This window comes from Anastrepha obliqua, chromosome 3 (assembly GCF_027943255.1).
Source record: "Anastrepha obliqua isolate idAnaObli1 chromosome 3, idAnaObli1_1.0, whole genome shotgun sequence".
NCBI classification, from domain to species: domain Eukaryota; kingdom Metazoa; phylum Arthropoda; class Insecta; order Diptera; family Tephritidae; genus Anastrepha; species Anastrepha obliqua.
In genome coordinates this window covers 116,223,601-116,240,315 of record NC_072894.1, presented here as the reverse complement: position 1 = coordinate 116,240,315, position 16,715 = coordinate 116,223,601, and the positions used below count along the sequence as shown (strand labels likewise).

Genomic DNA, 16,715 nt, shown 5'->3' with positions numbered 1-16,715 from the left:
AGACCGTTATTCGGCTCTCAGCGAATTTGACAGATTTGCCGGAGTCATTCGTTTTGTGTTTCACAAAATTTTGCTTAAGCTTAGTGAAACACAAAACGAATGACATAGAATCCAAAGTTCCCCTAAAAAAAAAAATTTTTTTTTCACCACACCTAACGAGCAAACCTGGAGTCTAGTATCCTATCATCCTTGGAGTCTAGTATTTCACAATAAATTAAAACAATTTGCAAACACTACTCCGCGCTGAGTTTATTCATGTTGAATTGCCAAGCCAGACTAACCTAAAAATAAAAAAAAAAACTTTCAATTTGGCTGTCACAGAAAGCAGTAATGCAAACTTTAAGCTTTACAAGCTTCAAAAAAGCACCCTTTGCCAATAATTGCTAGCATTTCAGTTCTCCTCTCGACTTATGTTTGAGAATGACTCTGGTATTGGCAGCGATACGTGTTTTTAGCAATCAGTTTGCAGCAAACCTTCGGCTAAAATAGTTCAACAATTTTTAACTCTGCTTTGTTCGAAGTGTTTTATTTTTAATTTTGCATTTTAATAAACAAAAGGAGATGCACAACTTCATATTCTACATATTCCTCGTTTGGCTTAGCTGTCTTAGCGATCTAACTGTGATGTGCTACAAAATACCAGAAGTTAAGCTTGACGTACTTCCGAACGGATTTCGAGTGTCTATACCGCGTGAGTAAAGTTGATGTTTTGCACAGTGAACTGTCATTGGGGAAGAACCTTAAGGTGATGGCTTGTGGCTAACAATAACTTTTCCCGGCTCTTGCGATTTTATTGTGTATATACATACATACGTATATAAGTATGTTTGGAAGATAATTGATCCATAATGTAAACTTAATAATTATATACATATATTTCTATAGTAATTTATTAGTTAATGGCTTATTCAACATTTGTCATGTAATTTTAAACATTTTTTACAATTAGCTAACATTTATTTCTTTTGCTAAGAATTTTTAATAACATTTACACGGCTTTTCCACGAAATCAAATTCATATCAATAACCTTTAACACGAAATCGCACATATTTACATATATATATGCAGAAGTTTTAAAAAGCATTGATAACGTTTTCAAATATTTATTGCATCCTGTTTGTGGGTAACCAAAGCTTAAATGCATAGAGAGAGCCCTACTTATGCCCAGTGCTTTAATTTTTACGCTCTCGAAATTCTTACAAATGCGCCCAAAAAAATGCATTAGTGAACCTACAGAGTTTTTATTTTTGAATTATCGATTTTTTTTTTAAGTGAAACTTCTTAGGCGAGAATAGAGAGTAAAATTTTAAACCCATTCAACGTTTTGGGCATTTTCGTTGCGCGAGAGAGAAAATAGATATAACGTAGAGGAAAAGGAGAGAGAGAGAGCTATCTATACCTTTATATATCTTAGATCAGTGCTGTCCAAAATGAAAAATGTGAGTGTATAAGTGAGAACGAGAGAATGGGAGCAGCCCAGTGGGAAATTTAAACCAAAATAAATAAATATTGGATTGGAGTAGAAAATTTTTGTGGGAGGAATCGAAATGCCTTTTGATATTATATCTATAGCTTCCTTTGAACGACTTGTAACATAAAAGGCATTGCAAGTCGCCAAAGGCATTTTCTAGCATAAAAAAGTTCTCACAGGGCATTGTATTGCATACATTAAGCGTCGCGGACAAACGTGGTGTTTATTCGTTGCTGGTTTGCTAACGACTGAACGATGGAGAGTAAGAATACGTGTCATCAATTGATGTATGGGATGGACACAAGGCGAATTTATTACAGGTGACAGCAAACACATATGTATAAGTAAAACCCTACATGTATTTGTTGTTGCGTTTGGTGCAAGCATCATGTCAAAATCAGCAAGCAAATGTAAACATACGAATGTAACATACCAATACATACAAACAAAGCATATCATTTTGACGTAAGCCATCCCTACGGCGAAAAATTCAGCTGAGTGAATGCTGTCACCTTATTAAATCCACCTTGGATGGACAGCACTGTCTTAGATACACTTTAGGCTATTTTTCCTGAGTTTTTCTTTGTGGTTGCTAATTTCTAGTGACAAATAACACTGCCTACTTTTTGGCGCTTGTTTGTTAGTGCAAACTTCTAGGAAATATATTTTTGGTGCCTGCTTTTTGGCGTTACATTTTTTTGTGCCTACTTTTTGGCGCTTATTTCCGTTTCCTGGCTAGTGCTTGTGCCTACTATAAAGTGCTATACATTCCGGCGTCGGATTTATTGGTATTGCCTTGCGATAATTTGTGCCGTTGCTGCGGTCCTGGAATCGCTGCGTTTGTGCGGGTGATAAGCGCTCGGAGTAGTGCGCGTTGTTGCCACGGTTTGTGTTTGGTGTTTACCTACACCGGTCGACCCTTCTCTGTTTTTTGTAAATTTTGTCTATTTGTATTCTCTGCAAATGTTGTGAATTTATTTAGATATATATTCTTTCTCTCTCTCTCTCTCTCTCTCTCTCTCTCTCTCATACTTTCTCTGGTCTCTCGCTCTTTCTTTGTCTGACTTGAAAGTTTCACTTCTGTTATGTGCACTACGCTACACGCACTTTTTTTTTATTTTGACAGCTAAAATAACAACCGTGATGCATCAGAAATTTAGGTTAGGGTTAGACATTTACTAATTGGGTCGCTTTTCACTTGAACAAAGTTGGGTAATAATATAACCATACGAAAATCGAATATTCAGCCAAAACAGTGATAACAAGTGGCCGCCTACAAGCTGCAATTTCATTTCACTAGACTATTTTTCAGCCCAGAGTATTGTTTACGAGCGCGCGGAAGCATTTTGCCGAGAGTAAATTCGAAAAAGAAAATCAGTAATGGATTTCAAACGTAATAGTATGATTGCATTACCGTCTGTGTCAGAAGAAAAGAACCGGTTTTTTTCTTATAACTTCAAGATATATTTCTTTCTGTATTTTGCTTCGTAATAGTCCCACTCAAACACCAGTGCTAACTCAGGTTAGTGTCGTTCGAAGCTTTCCCGTAAACGCAACCAAACAAAAATGAGTGAGAAGTACGCGAAGCATTTCGAGGCGGTATTTTTATGCACGCATTCGAAAGGACCGAAATTATCTTATGCAAAAATAATTAAAAAATCAAAAAAGTTTGTTGTGATGTAGATTCAGCGGTATAGGGTGTACAAAAATGTTAATACTTTTCCGAGCGCGGCTTGAAGCGGGTGACGACAAAAAAGCAGGATAAAGTGAGCGTCCAACTTTTTAAACGGGACCCTTCTTTGCGAGTACGCCAAGCACGAACAATTCTTGCTAAAAAGGGAATTGATGTGAGTATCAACACCATCGAACGTCGGCTGAAGGAGGCGAAAATATCCTACCGTCCCACATCACCAAAACCACTGCCCTCAGAAAAACACATTGAGAAACAACAAAACCAGAAAATGGCGTGACAGTATTGGACTGGCCTTCCCAGCCCCCAGATGCCAACCCCCTTGAAAATGTGTGGGAAACTATGAAAACGAATCTTGCCTGAAGGCCAGTCCATGATTTAAAGCAACTCGTGCGTCAAATTCGCAAAATCTAATCCTGTCGGTCGACGAGCTACGCTGAAAAGCTGCAAAGCTGCAAAGCATGCCGAAGAGATGTCAGGCTATACTCGACAACGGTGGAGATTACACAGCTCATTGAGTAATTGCGACTCCTAGTTTTGTACAAAATTTTTAAATACAGGGTGGCTGATGAATTTTGCTACATTAAGAAACTCAAATAACTTTTTTTTTAGTGTATGGAATTCATTTATTTTTTTTTCAAGTTGAAGGTCATTAAATTTTATTAAATGTAGCTTAACTAGTTTTAGAAATAATTGAATTTAAATGCCGCCCATGCTCGTTGACACAAGTGCGGCATCTTAGTAAAAAGTTGTTCATTGCTGCTTTGAGAGTTGCGACAGGAATAGCCGCAATTGTTGCCCGAGTGGATTGTTTTAGTTCATCCAAATTTGTTGGCTTTGTTTTATAAACTTCTTGTTTACATAAACCCCACAAGAAAAAGTCAGGTGCAGTAAGGTCAGGCGACTTGGGGGGCCAACGAAATTCGGAGTTTCTTGAAATCAGTTTATTGGGAAATTTTCGTCGCAACTCTGTCATAACAGTCTGGGCTATGCGAGACGTTGCTCCATCTTGTTGAAACCACACAGAGTTGAAAGGAATTCTCTTTCGGCGTAGTTCTGGATAGAAAAATTCTTTCAGCATTTTCAAATAACGGTCTCCAGTAACCGTAACGGTGTGACCATTTTCTTCAAAAAAATAAGGCCCGACAATACAGCGTGAAGAAACCGCACACCACACTGTCACGCGAAGAGGATGCAATTCCGTCTCGTGCAGTATCTGTGGGTTAGAAGTACTCCATATTCGACAATTTTGTTCGTTCACATTGCCGTTTAAATCGAAATGGGTCTCATCAGACATGAACAGGCAGTTTAACAAGTTTTGGTCTTCTTCCACCATTTGCAGGATCTTCTGGCAAAATTCCAAGCGAATCGGCAAGTCTGCTGCATTCAGTTTGTTAACCATTTGAATTTTGTAGGGAAATAAGTCTAAATCTTTGTGCATTATTGTTTGCAAAGACTGTCGGCTGACACCAAGTTGAGCAGATAAGCTTCTTGTTGAAACCCTTGGATTGCTTTGTATAGCTGCAGCTACAGCAGCGATCGTTTCCTCCGTCCGAACTGGTGGGTTTCGATGATAAGACCTTCTTGCGACTGTTCCTTGCTCAGCAAAATTATTCACCAGTCTCATTATGGTCCATCTGCTCGGGGGATCGCCGCCAAACATCCGCCTGTACTCTCTCTGTACCAAAACTACGGACTCCAGTGCGTGTCCCAGTTATCCAGTGCGTGTCCCAGTTATCCATTTTAATAAATTTTAAAGATCAATCTGCAAATTAAAACAAAAATGGAACAGATAACTTAAAAAGAAAAAAAGTTATTCAATTTTTTTTTTGGTAGCGGCTTTCATCAGCCACCCTGTATATATCTTTTATAGTATACTTCCAGAATTTATACTTCCTGTTTTCTGACACAAACTGTATATTTGGCTGGAAAATCACAACCAGCGATTGTTGGTGAGCTCGAGCTCTTTAAAGTAAATAAGGTTTTTGTTTATCGCACCATTACTCGCTACAATGACACTGGTAACCACCTGGAGGTGGTCATCAAAAGACTGCAACGTCACGTAAAATGGTTCAAAAAGTGAAGAAGTGACTTGAGCGAAATCCTGGCAAACAAAACTTGCACGCTTTTAGATTCTCTAAATTCTAAAATTCTCGAATAAAATAAATATGCTTACATATTGTATCCAAATTTGAAAGCACACAGCCAAATATTTTCGAAGTCTATAGTGAGCACACATACATAATAGACTGCAGAACTCTCCAGACAAAAACAATTCGGACCTTTTCTCAGCGGAATTATAAAACTTATAATATTTTAAGACTTCCGCTTTCGGAATAATATTAAGGTTTACGTGAGCTGGACCGATTTGAAAGTACCTCAAAAAATCGGATTATTTTTATTCCAATTCTTTAATATTTTTTAAAGCATTAACACTTCTATCGTCTGGGTGTTTTTAGAATAAATATTTACACATAAAAAATATAACACGGGATAGAGTAAGATATCTCACACCCACTGTTTCCTTCATCAAAAAAATCAATTGAGCAAATCAAGCAATACCCAAACACTCTGGCAATGTTTCTTGGCCTAGAAGAGCTTTCAACAATATTAACACGAACCCCTAACTGGTTGCCCTCACCAAATTACGCTCAGAAGCAGTTCTGGATGAAAGTGTAATACTACGTTAGGATCAGTCAACATTGGTACCCTGCAAGGTGGCGTACTGTCTATCCTGCTACGGCTACATTCACTTGACCTGCAGTCAAAAGGGAATGAGAGCACTGCTGTACGCGTACGATGTCGTGATAATGGTTTGTTGTTTGTATTTCAGTAGCGGAATTATGGAGGTGAGTTGGATGCACTCAGTGATTGGGCTATAAGCTGTGGCCTGAGTGTAAATTCCAAAACAACTGAACTCTTGCTCTTCACTACTAGGACCTTGGTCTGAATGGTGTTAGACTGACACTATCAGTACAAGGCAAATATCTTGGAGTCATTTTTAACACCAAACTTAGTTGGAAATCCAATAACGACTATAGAGTTAAAAAGGCAAGCATATCACTTTTTTCTGCGAAAGAATGCTGGGTATGAAGTGGGGTCTCGAACGAAAAATTGCACTTAGGTCTTGCACTATTTTGCGGCCTATTCTTACCTGTGGCATTTCCATCTAGAGCAAATTGCGTCCAGCACCGACGGGTCCAAGTTAGGCTGCGGCCTTGAGATAGGATTCAACTCAATCCTTACTTGTCTTGCGGACAAATCTAGCCTATTCCAGGGAGAATTGCTGCCAATCAGTGAAATCTGCGTCATTATGAAAACTGGAGCCCAAGTAGCTAATATATATTCACGGATAGTCTTCTTCTTCTTCTTAATTGGCGCTATAACCGCTTACGCGATTTTGGCCGAGTTTAACAAAGCGCGCCAGTCGTTTCGGCGCCAGTTGGACACACCAAGTGAAGCCAAGTCCTTCTCCACCTGATCTTTCCAACGCAGAGGAGGCCGCCCTCTTCCTCTGCTACCACCAGCTGGTACCGCATCGAATACTTTCAAAGCCGGAGCGTTTGTATCCGTCTATGTCGTCGTAAAGCTCATACAGCTCATCGTTCCATCGTCTGCGATATTCGCCGTTGCCAACGTGCAAAAATCCAAAAATCTTACGCAGAATCTTTCTCTCGAACACTCCAAGCGTCGCTTCATCGGATGTTGTCATCGTCCAAGCTTCTGCGCCATACGTTAGGACGGGCATGATGAGAGCCTTGTAGAATGTTAGTTTTGTTCGTCGACAGAGGACTTTACTACTCAATTGCCTACTTAGTCCAAAGTAGCACTTGTTGGCAAGAGAGATTCTACGTTGGATTTCAAGGCTGACATTGTTATCGATGTTAATGCTGGTTCCTAAATACACGAAGTCTTTTACAACCTCAAAATTATAACTGTCTACAGTGACGTGGGTGCCGATACGCGAGTGCGCCGACTGTTTGTTTGAAGACAGGAGGTACTTCGTTTTGTCCTCGTTCACCACCAGACCCATTCGCTTGGCCTCTTTATCCAGTTTGGAGAAGGCAGAACTAACAGCGCGGTTGTTAAGGCCGATGATGTCAATATCATCGGCATACGCCAGCAATTGTACGCTCTTATAAAAAATTGTGCCTGAGCGATTAAGTTCTGCGGCTCGTACGATGCTCTCCAACATCAGGTTAAAGAAGTCACACGACAGCGAGTCACCCTGTCTGAAACCTCGTTTGGTATCAAACGGCTCGGAGAGGTCCTTCCCAATTCTGCTGGCGCTGCTGGTATTGAGCAACGTCGTCTTACATAGCCGTATTATATTAGTTTTGCGGGGATACCAAATTCAGACATAGCGGCATACAGGTAACTCCTTTCCGTACTGTCGAATGCAGCTTTGAAGTCGACGAAAAGATGGTGTGTGTCGATTCTCCTTTCATGGGTCTTTTCCAAGATTTGGCGTATTGAGAATATTTGGTCGATGGTAGACTTTCCAGGTCTGAAGCCACACTGATAAGGTCCAATCAGTTGGTTGACGGTGGGCTTCAGCCTTTCACACAATACGCTCGCTAGAACCTTATAGGCGATATTTAGAAGACTAATCCCGCGGTAATTGGCACAAATTGCAGGATCGCCCTTCTTATGGATTGGGCAGAGCACACTTAAATTCCAATCGGCAGGCATGCTTTCATCCGACCATATTTTGCATAGAAGCTGATGCATGCACCTTACCAGCTCCTCGCCGCCATGTTTGAATAGCTCAGCCGGCAGTCCGTCGACGCCTGCTGCTTTGTTGTTCTTTAGCCGCGTTATCGCTATTCTCACGTCGTCATGGTCGGGTAGTGGAACGACATTTCCGTCATCAACGATTGGGGTATCGGGATCTTCACTTTCTCGGTGACATGACTCTGTACGTCAGTCACCAGTTCGCCGTCTTTGTTCTTACAGGAAAACGCCCCGGTCTTAAAACCTTATGTAAGCCGCCAAACTTTCTGGTGGAATTTTTGGGCGTAGTTCCTATTGGCAAGCTCCTCACACTCACCTATTTCGGCTTTCGGCCTCTCGTTTCTTCTTTCGGATAATACGTCTCTCTTCCTTTTTCAGCTCTCTGTAGCGATTCCACATGGCTCGCGTTGCGCCCGATCGCAGCGTGGCTCTATAGGCGGCATCCGTTCTTTCTGCGGCAGCATGACATTCCTCGTCGTACCAATTGTTTTTTCGGGCTCGCCGGAATCCGATTTCTTCTTCGGCGGCGTTACGTAGAGAACGAGAAATATTGCTCCATTGCTCGTGCATGCCGGTTTGTTGGGCAGTACTCTCTGAGAGCAAGAGTGAGAGTCGAGTGGCGAATCTTCTGGCTGTCTGTTGTGATTGCAGCTTTTCGATGTCAAACATTCTGTGCGTAGTTAGATGGACGCTTTTCGCTGCACAGAGGCGTGTGCGCAGTTTGGCTGCAACAAGGTAATGATCCGAGTCGATGTTGGGTCCTCGGATCGTACGTACATCTAATACACTAGAAGCGTGTCTTCCATCTATCACAACATGATCGATCTGGTTTCATGTTTTTCGGTCAGGAGACAGCCAGGTGGCTTGGTGAATCTTCTTATGCTGGAATCTGGTGCTGCAGACTACCATGTTTCGGGCCCCGGCGAAGTCGATCAGCCTCTGTCCGTTAAAGGATGTTTCGTTGTGCAGGCTGAATTTTCCGACTGTGGGACCAAAAATTCCCTCCTTGCCCACCCTGGCGTTGCAGTCGCCAAGCACGATTTTTATGTTTCGGCGGGGGCAGCGCTCATAGGAACGTTCCAGGCGCTCATAGAAATAATCTTTGGTCGCATCGTCCTTCTCTTCCGTCGGGGCGTGGGCGCAAATTAGCGATATGTTAAAAAAACGGGCTTTGATGCGGATTGTTGCGAGACGCACGTCCACCGGAGTGAACGACAGTACTTGGCGACAAAGTCTCTCTCCCACAACAAATCCGACACCGAATTTGCGCTCCTTTACATGGCAGCTGTAGTAGACGTCGCAAGGTCCTATGGTTTTCTTTCCTTGCCCCGTCCATCGCATCTCTTGGATGGCAGTGATGTCAGCCTTTACTCTCACGAGGACATCAACCAGCCGGGCAGAGGCACCTTCCCCATTAAGGGACCGGACATTCCAGGTGCATGCCCTCAAATCATAGTCCTTAGTTCGTTTGCAGGGGTCGTCATCAGTATAGGGAGGTCTCATCCGAGGCTTTTTTAAAGTTTTCATTGGGGGGGATTTTTAAGTGGCGGGTCCCAAACCCAACGCACAACCAGCTATCCTGGAATGTTTCGCCTTCTCACGTTAGCTCACTCCCGAACGGGTGTTCGGAAGCTACCCAGAGGATACGTGGGCTAATCCCGGCCGTTGTGAGCTGCTTGAACCATATGCAGAAGAATCGTCCTGGCCATTCCCAAGTGAATGGCGATCAGTAACTTTCCCCACTTGCGTGGACTTCTACACATGGAACCATCCTCCAGGATAGTCAGGCTGCTATAAAAGCGGTAAATTCAATCATCACAACTTGCAAACTTGTAATGCAGTGTATAGAGAGATCCAGCCCGATCTGCCAAATGGTACGATATCACTCTAGTATGGACTCCAGGCCATATGAAGCTCGAGAGTAACGAGAGGGCGAATGGGAATGTTAGGCTAGGAAACTTCTTAAGCTCAATCGAAACGTAACCAGTAGCAGTTCGCTTCAGGCGGATTAAGGTGAAACTGAAGTTTCAAGTAGACGTTGGAAAGGCCCCTCCAACCTGTACAATGCCCAGGAAGACATGGCCTAATTAAAACGCACCAAAAAAGATACAATTGCTTTGGTATGGTCGGCCCAACATCTCAAGACTATTCGCTGTTCTCACAAGACCCTAGAAGGTAGCAGAACACGCGGCGAGGTTATATATGCAATATATACCGTAGATGTGGAGAACCGAGGTAGAACGAAGCTCCATTTAACTATCATTGCCATTGCCCTGATTTGTCATGAGCAAGATTACGAGCTTGAATGTCACTTTGCCTGTTTTTTGTTGTTGATTGGAAAAATCGATTCTTCAAAATTCTTATACAATGTTATTTATATAGATGAGCCTGGCATCGAAAATGTGGCTTTCAATATCAATCGTAATCGGCCATTTAAAGCCTTCGAACCGGGCGAGTATTCCCATCGAATACGTACACAAATCAACAATCTGTGGTTTTTCGAGACCCAACGTCGCCTTCAAGATGACGATACCATTTATGTATGGACCGATGTGCAATTTAATAAATCTCGATATCGCGATATGTCCACGCCGATTGCAGTAAATTATGCGCTACGAGGCCAAGCTTCTCAAAGTGGTGCGAGCACTATTCCTCCAATGAACGCAGTAAGTCAAGTACCGCAAAGTGTTAATGAAATTGCACCAACAACCACCACCGAAGAGCCGCCTACCATAGACCAACGAAATGATAAGTGCGAACCTTCATTGACGACCATTCACAATCGTAAAGTATGCAGGGGACAACTTATATTCGAAGAGAATTTCGACGGCGATCAATTGGATGCATCCCGTTGGCGTTACGAAGTACGCCTACCTCTTGATATCGCTGATGCTGAATTTGTATTATACGATACCAATGCAGAGCTTTCAAATGGCTTACTGAAAATCGAACCAAGACTTTGGGGTAATGATAGTCCGAATGCGGACATACAAAAGGGAGATTTAAATTTAGGAGCACGGTGAGTATGATGCGGAAGTGTGTGTATGTAATGGGTAATATGAATATTTCATAACTAATTTTCAACACTTATTGCTGCAGTTGTACAGCATATCAAAATCCAGAAGTGGAATGTCAACGACATCCTTTCGGCAGAGTCGTTCTACCACCGGTGCTCTCTGCGCGCATCAACACCAAACATGCATTCAGCTTCAAATACGGACGCGTAGAAGTGCGCGCCAAGTTGCCACAAGGCGATTGGCTTTTCCCACGTAAGTTTATGCTGCATAATTTGATTAGTTACAAATTCTAAATTCCCAATTTTTTCAATTTTTTTGTCGTAATATTTTTATATAGTTCTCCTGTTGGAACCACTAGTCAACTATTATGGCCAACAACCCTATGCCTCGGGCCAAATGCGCATAGCCTTTTTACGGAGCAATCTAAATCTACAGACAGGTAGCGGTGTTGAAGTGGGTGGACGTGTACTCCATGGCGGCGCCGTACTTTGTGCCGAATCAAATAATCGTGATAAATTTATGGTGAATACCAGTCGCGGTGCACATTTTGGTGAAAGTTTCCATATCTACTCGCTAACATGGAATGATCGTCTTCTAAGTTTGGATGTGGATGGACAAAATTATGGCACAGTAGAGGGGGGATACGCACAAATTGTAAATGATTTTAATAATGCTTGGGCAAACGGCAATTATATGGCGCCGTTTGATCAGGAGGTTAGTTTACTTTGTTCATATTTTTGAAGTTAAACTTTTTAGGCGTCGATGTACGAGCGAAAATGGAGAGTAAAATTTCAAGGCTATGCAACGTTTTGATCATTTTCGTTCCGCGAGAGAGAAAAAAGATATAACGCAGAGGAAAAGGAGAAAGAGAGCTATACCATATGTGTGTATATCTTAGATACACTTTAGGCTATTCACGTCTCCCTTTTGTGCGGTCCTTCGTCTTTTCTCCTCTAGTCTAAGTCGTACGACGTTAGAATATAACAGAGAGAGAGAGAGTGACGCGCAAGCGTAGAATAGGATAGATAGTATTGCACAAGCGCGTGACTTGTCCTATGCCCGTTATAGTATTACGCGCTATATGTGCGCATGGCTTTAACGCCACGCTAATAAATCGGAGCGAGAGAGAGCAACGTATAGTTAAAATACGACCGATCGTATTGTGCGTGCTGTGGCGGTACGCGTTGGCGACAGACGCTATATATACGCAGTTGATATACCACGTGTATTGTTATTCATTTTTGTGTTGAGTGATTATTTATATTTATTAAAATTTGTGTTCTGTGACTTTTGTAAATTTTGTCTATTTGTATTCTCTGCAAATGTTGAGAATTTATTTAGGTATATATTCTATCTATCTCTCTCTCTCTCATTCTCTCTCATTCTCTCTCGGGTCTTTCCCTCTTTCTTTGTCTGCCTTGTAAGTTTCACTTCTGTTATGTGTACTACGCTACACGCACTTTTTTTTTTAGTCCGGAAATAGCATAGTTTAAGCCGTGAAATGGATCCGATAGCAACGATATTGAGATAAATTAGAATTTAAATCATCTCCACTTCAAATGCTGGTTTTCAAGCAAATCATAAACCGTTACTTCATGAACTTTCATACCACACATCCCTTCTTTTGTCAGCTAATGAGTGTGCCAAGAAATGTATGGTTGTGGTGTTTGAAGATTTCAAAATCTGCATAATCCTCTCTAGCAGCACAGTTAAAAAACCGTTATTATATGAAAGTTATGAACTTCATTGAAAACTCATTTGACAACAAACAGCAAAGAAATGACCGGCGTGAACCCTGAAACTCAAACGTTTGGAGACACCTCTAAGCTTGAGAAGTATGATTTAGTGCAAAAGTAATCAAACTGACTCTACTTTTTAACAAATCTTTTAGACTGGAAGTACCCAAATTTAAAGCTCCTAATCGGTTGTCGCGTAAGCGGCCTCGGTAGTCTAGCGTAAGTGGACTAGCCTGCCATCCCAGAGGTTGTGGGTTCGAATTCCACGTGAAGCACTGCCTTCGCACTTTTCGAAATTTACCTACTTTCCCTGTTTCTTACGCTCCAAGCAGAAGACGTTGTTCCTAAACAACGACAGGTGGGTATTCCCACTATTTAGGCTAATCACCTACCCCGTTAGAAATCAAAATAGATTAACGAAACCAAAGTAAGACTGGGTCTTGTCGAGGACCTATAGGTTGGCACACTGCCCCAGGCTGTCGAAGAAAGGACCGCCCAGTTACCCTAGTCGTCTAGCTGCCAAACCCGAACATTCACAGAGAAAATGCTCTACAGTCTTCTTCTCTGAAAGGTACCCACAGCTTCTGCAATGGGGGCTAAATGATAAACCTAGTTTTCCACATGTGTGCCGATCGTCCAGTGACCGGTAAACACAGCTACGAGTTTGGAAATTGAATGGCGAGAAGTCCAAAGGACTTTCTGAGTCCTTCGTAAATCGTATTGGGGCCAAAGGGTATTCGAAATAGCACTTGAAGAAATGGAGCTCCATCTTTTCTGCGCTTTCCTGAGAAATAATTTGTGCAGTTCCCCTTTAACAACTGTCAGGGGGATGCCGATGACCGGGTAGGAGGTCTCTGAGGCCAATTCAGTCCCTTTTCTGACAAGCTCATCAGCAATTTCATTTCCCTCTATGTATATTCCTATGTCCGGGAACCCAGATTAGAGAACTGTTACTTGCACGCCCAAGAGATTTGATCTCCTCCTTACAGAAGTTTACTAATTTCGTTCTGCACCATGGCGTCGTCAGAAACTTAATCGCTGCTTGACTAACGGAGAAAATGTTAATATCTCCCTGGCTCTCGCGTTCCCTAAGCATTTTGCATGCCTGCAGGATTGCAAAGACTTCTGCTTGAAAAACACTACCAGTGCTCGACAGTTTAAAGGAGATAGATAAATTGGCTGATTTAGAGAAAACCCCTACTCCGACTCCCGATTCCATCTTGGAGCCGTCAGTGAAGACAGAGAAGGACCGAAGGTGCAGATTTTCCCCACGATCCAATCCTGCATATTTGGAAAGATTGCCCTAGCACAACCCTCAAATTCTAGTTTGCGGATAGAGTTCTTTTCGAAGTTCGAAGAAGCGTACGTTTTAATACAGTTTTAAGCCATTTACGCAACATTTTTATGGAAAAATAATGGATTTCTTCTTCTTTTTCCCCAAACTAATATTTAATTTGAAATGAAAAATACAAACATATTTAATGTGATTATTGATTTTTATTTAATTTTTACTTTTTTCGTTAAAGTTCTTCATTACACTTGGTGTTGCCGCTGGTGGACATGGCGATTTTCCAGATGAATATTCTTCGAAACCCTGGGTAAATAGTTCACCCAAGGCGGCACTTTATTTTTGGCGCGATCGTCATAATTGGAAATCAACTTGGATCAGTCCAGCACTGCAGGTCGATTATGTGCGCGTTTACGCGATTTAGAAGGCTGACGAAAACCGTCCATCTTCAGTGATGGTTAAATTTAATTAAAACCTATAAATTTGGTATTTTTTAAATTTTTTATACTTAAGTTTAAAATTCATACTTAAGTTATATTTTTAGTTGTATAATTAGTTAAAGAAAATCTAAATATAAAAAGAAAATACCCAATGCCACAAGCTAATCTTATTGGTACGTCATCACGTTTATTCTCCGGCACTACTTCGACACTCGTTTTAATAAATTGAAATATTTTTTAAAGGCATGCATATTTTAACACTACTATATTTCTTTACAAAAATTTCATAGATGAAGCTGGCATTACAAGTGTAATTTATAACATCGAGATAAACGAGCAGTGTCCGTTAATATACGATCTGATAACAGCGCAGCGAGGCAATTTTTGGATCAGTGAACAAAACGCCAGAAAATTATATGTAAATGATGAAATAAAAATCAATGTCGTGGTGCAGCATAACGATAATATTTTTGCACGCACCGACATAATAGATATTTTTCAAAATTTTGAACTCACTTATGAAACCGTTAAAAATGGCGACCAACCGGTAGATGCTTGTGATTTTGATGCATGGAACGAGAATGCTGGAAATGTAGATAATATAGACAAACGCAGCATTACGAAGGTCATTTTAAAAAATCAACAATCAAGCAAATTGTACGAACCGAATGAATTAATTTTTGAAGAGAATTTCAATACCTTGAATAATTCTATATGGAGTTATGATCTGTATATGCATTCAAATGCGATTGGTGATGGATCTGAGGAATTTACTAAGTTCACTAATGATGAAAATCACATTTCGGTGCAAAACGGTTCGCTATGGATAGCACCTAAAATATCTCCGAAGCGGCGAAAGGAGGCATTTCGTATTACCGGGTAAGTTCGAATTAATAGTCCGGGAGCCAGGGGTCATTTTGATCTCATTATTTCATGCCGACTGATTTTAATACTGAAGGCAGACGCCATCCAATGGATGACGAAACCAACCGTCAGCTGGTCCAGTAGCGGTGGGTACGTGCGTGGAATGCTGCGAAACGTGTCGAAAAAAAATTTTAACAACTCATTTAATACCGGCTGAAATTTTTTTTTGTGTATTGTTGACATTTAGTAGAATAAAAACAAATAGTCAGCTGCGCCGTAGAGGGGGGAAAATACGTCAGCTGAACAGGCGAACTTGCAAAATAAATTAAAAAGTAAAACTACTTTATGGCGATTGAAATTTTTGACGTGATAACGTCTTATAATTCGATTTAACAGGCTGCACGCACGAAAAAATGTGTCGTTACCTTGCTCATTGCCGTTACCTTGAATGAACTGCAAGCGAAAGCGCGGAACGAATGACAAAGCAAACAAGGCAAACGAACGGCAACGTTCGACATCTTGCTCTCTCCTACTTAAGTGAGCGTATATATGTATGTATATGCGCATATGTACATATATAAATTCACGTATTTGTATTTGCATATGCCTTCTTATTGATTATTATTAATTCGATTTACTTGAAGAATTTAAAATAAAACCGAGTTTGTTAATAATACCTATTGTTTTAATGTTATTATTATTTTTTGACGTGATAACGTCTTATAATTCTATGTAGCCGGCTGCACGCACCAAAAAATGCGTTGTTACCTTGCTTGAACAGCATGTTATGTTATGTTATGTTATGGTATGTTATGTTATGTTATGTTATGTTATGTTATGTTATGTTATGTTATGTTATGTTATGTTATGTTATGTTATGTTATGTTATGTTATGTTATGTTATGTTATGTTATGTTATGTTATGTTATGTTATGTTATGTTATGTTATGTTATGTTATGTTATGTTATGTTATGTTATGTTATGTTATGTTATGTTATGTTATGTTATGTTATGTTATGTTATGTTATGTTATGTTATGTTATGTTATGTTATGTTATGTTATGTTATGTTATGTTATGTTATGTTATGTTATGTTATGTTATGTTATGTTATGTTATGTTATGTTATGTTATGTTATGTTATGTTATGTTATGTTATGTTATGTTATGTTATGTTATGTTATGTTATGTTATGTTATGTTATGTTATGTTATGTTATGTTATGTTATGTTATGTTATGTTATGTTATGTTATGTTATGTTATGTTATGTTATGTTATGTTATGCTATGTTATGTTATGTTAAAGTATATTATGTTATGTTAATGTTAACTCATTCTCTATATCCATACAAAATATATATCAAACAAATAAAATTAAAATTTTCTTTTGAAAAATGCAACCATTCAATCAGTATTTTCTTATGACGTTATCACGTTAAACTATCGTCAGTAAACCGACTTTACAGACAACCTC

General features: G+C 40.4%; 1 protein-coding gene across 2 annotated transcripts in view; it reads left to right on the top strand.

Annotated features, from left to right (window-relative positions):
- The first annotated feature begins 473 nt into the window (after nt 1-473).
- Nucleotides 474-16,715, top strand: part of LOC129240300 (gram-negative bacteria-binding protein 1-like) — a 26,860-nt gene continuing 10,618 nt past the window's right edge. Inside the window, exons 1-5 of one of the 2 annotated variants that reach the window (XM_054876017.1) lie at nt 474-691; nt 10,279-10,915; nt 10,996-11,165; nt 11,251-11,627; nt 14,176-14,529. In XM_054876017.1, the coding sequence (XP_054731992.1) occupies nt 562-691; nt 10,279-10,915; nt 10,996-11,165; nt 11,251-11,627; nt 14,176-14,361 (1,500 nt within the window). In that variant the 5' untranslated portion in view covers nt 474-561 and the 3' untranslated portion in view covers nt 14,362-14,529. Of the gene's footprint in view, nt 692-10,278; nt 10,916-10,995; nt 11,166-11,250; nt 11,628-14,175; nt 14,530-14,667; nt 15,257-16,715 lie in introns of those variants that run through there. The other variant, XM_054876016.1, reaches the window with a different exon arrangement.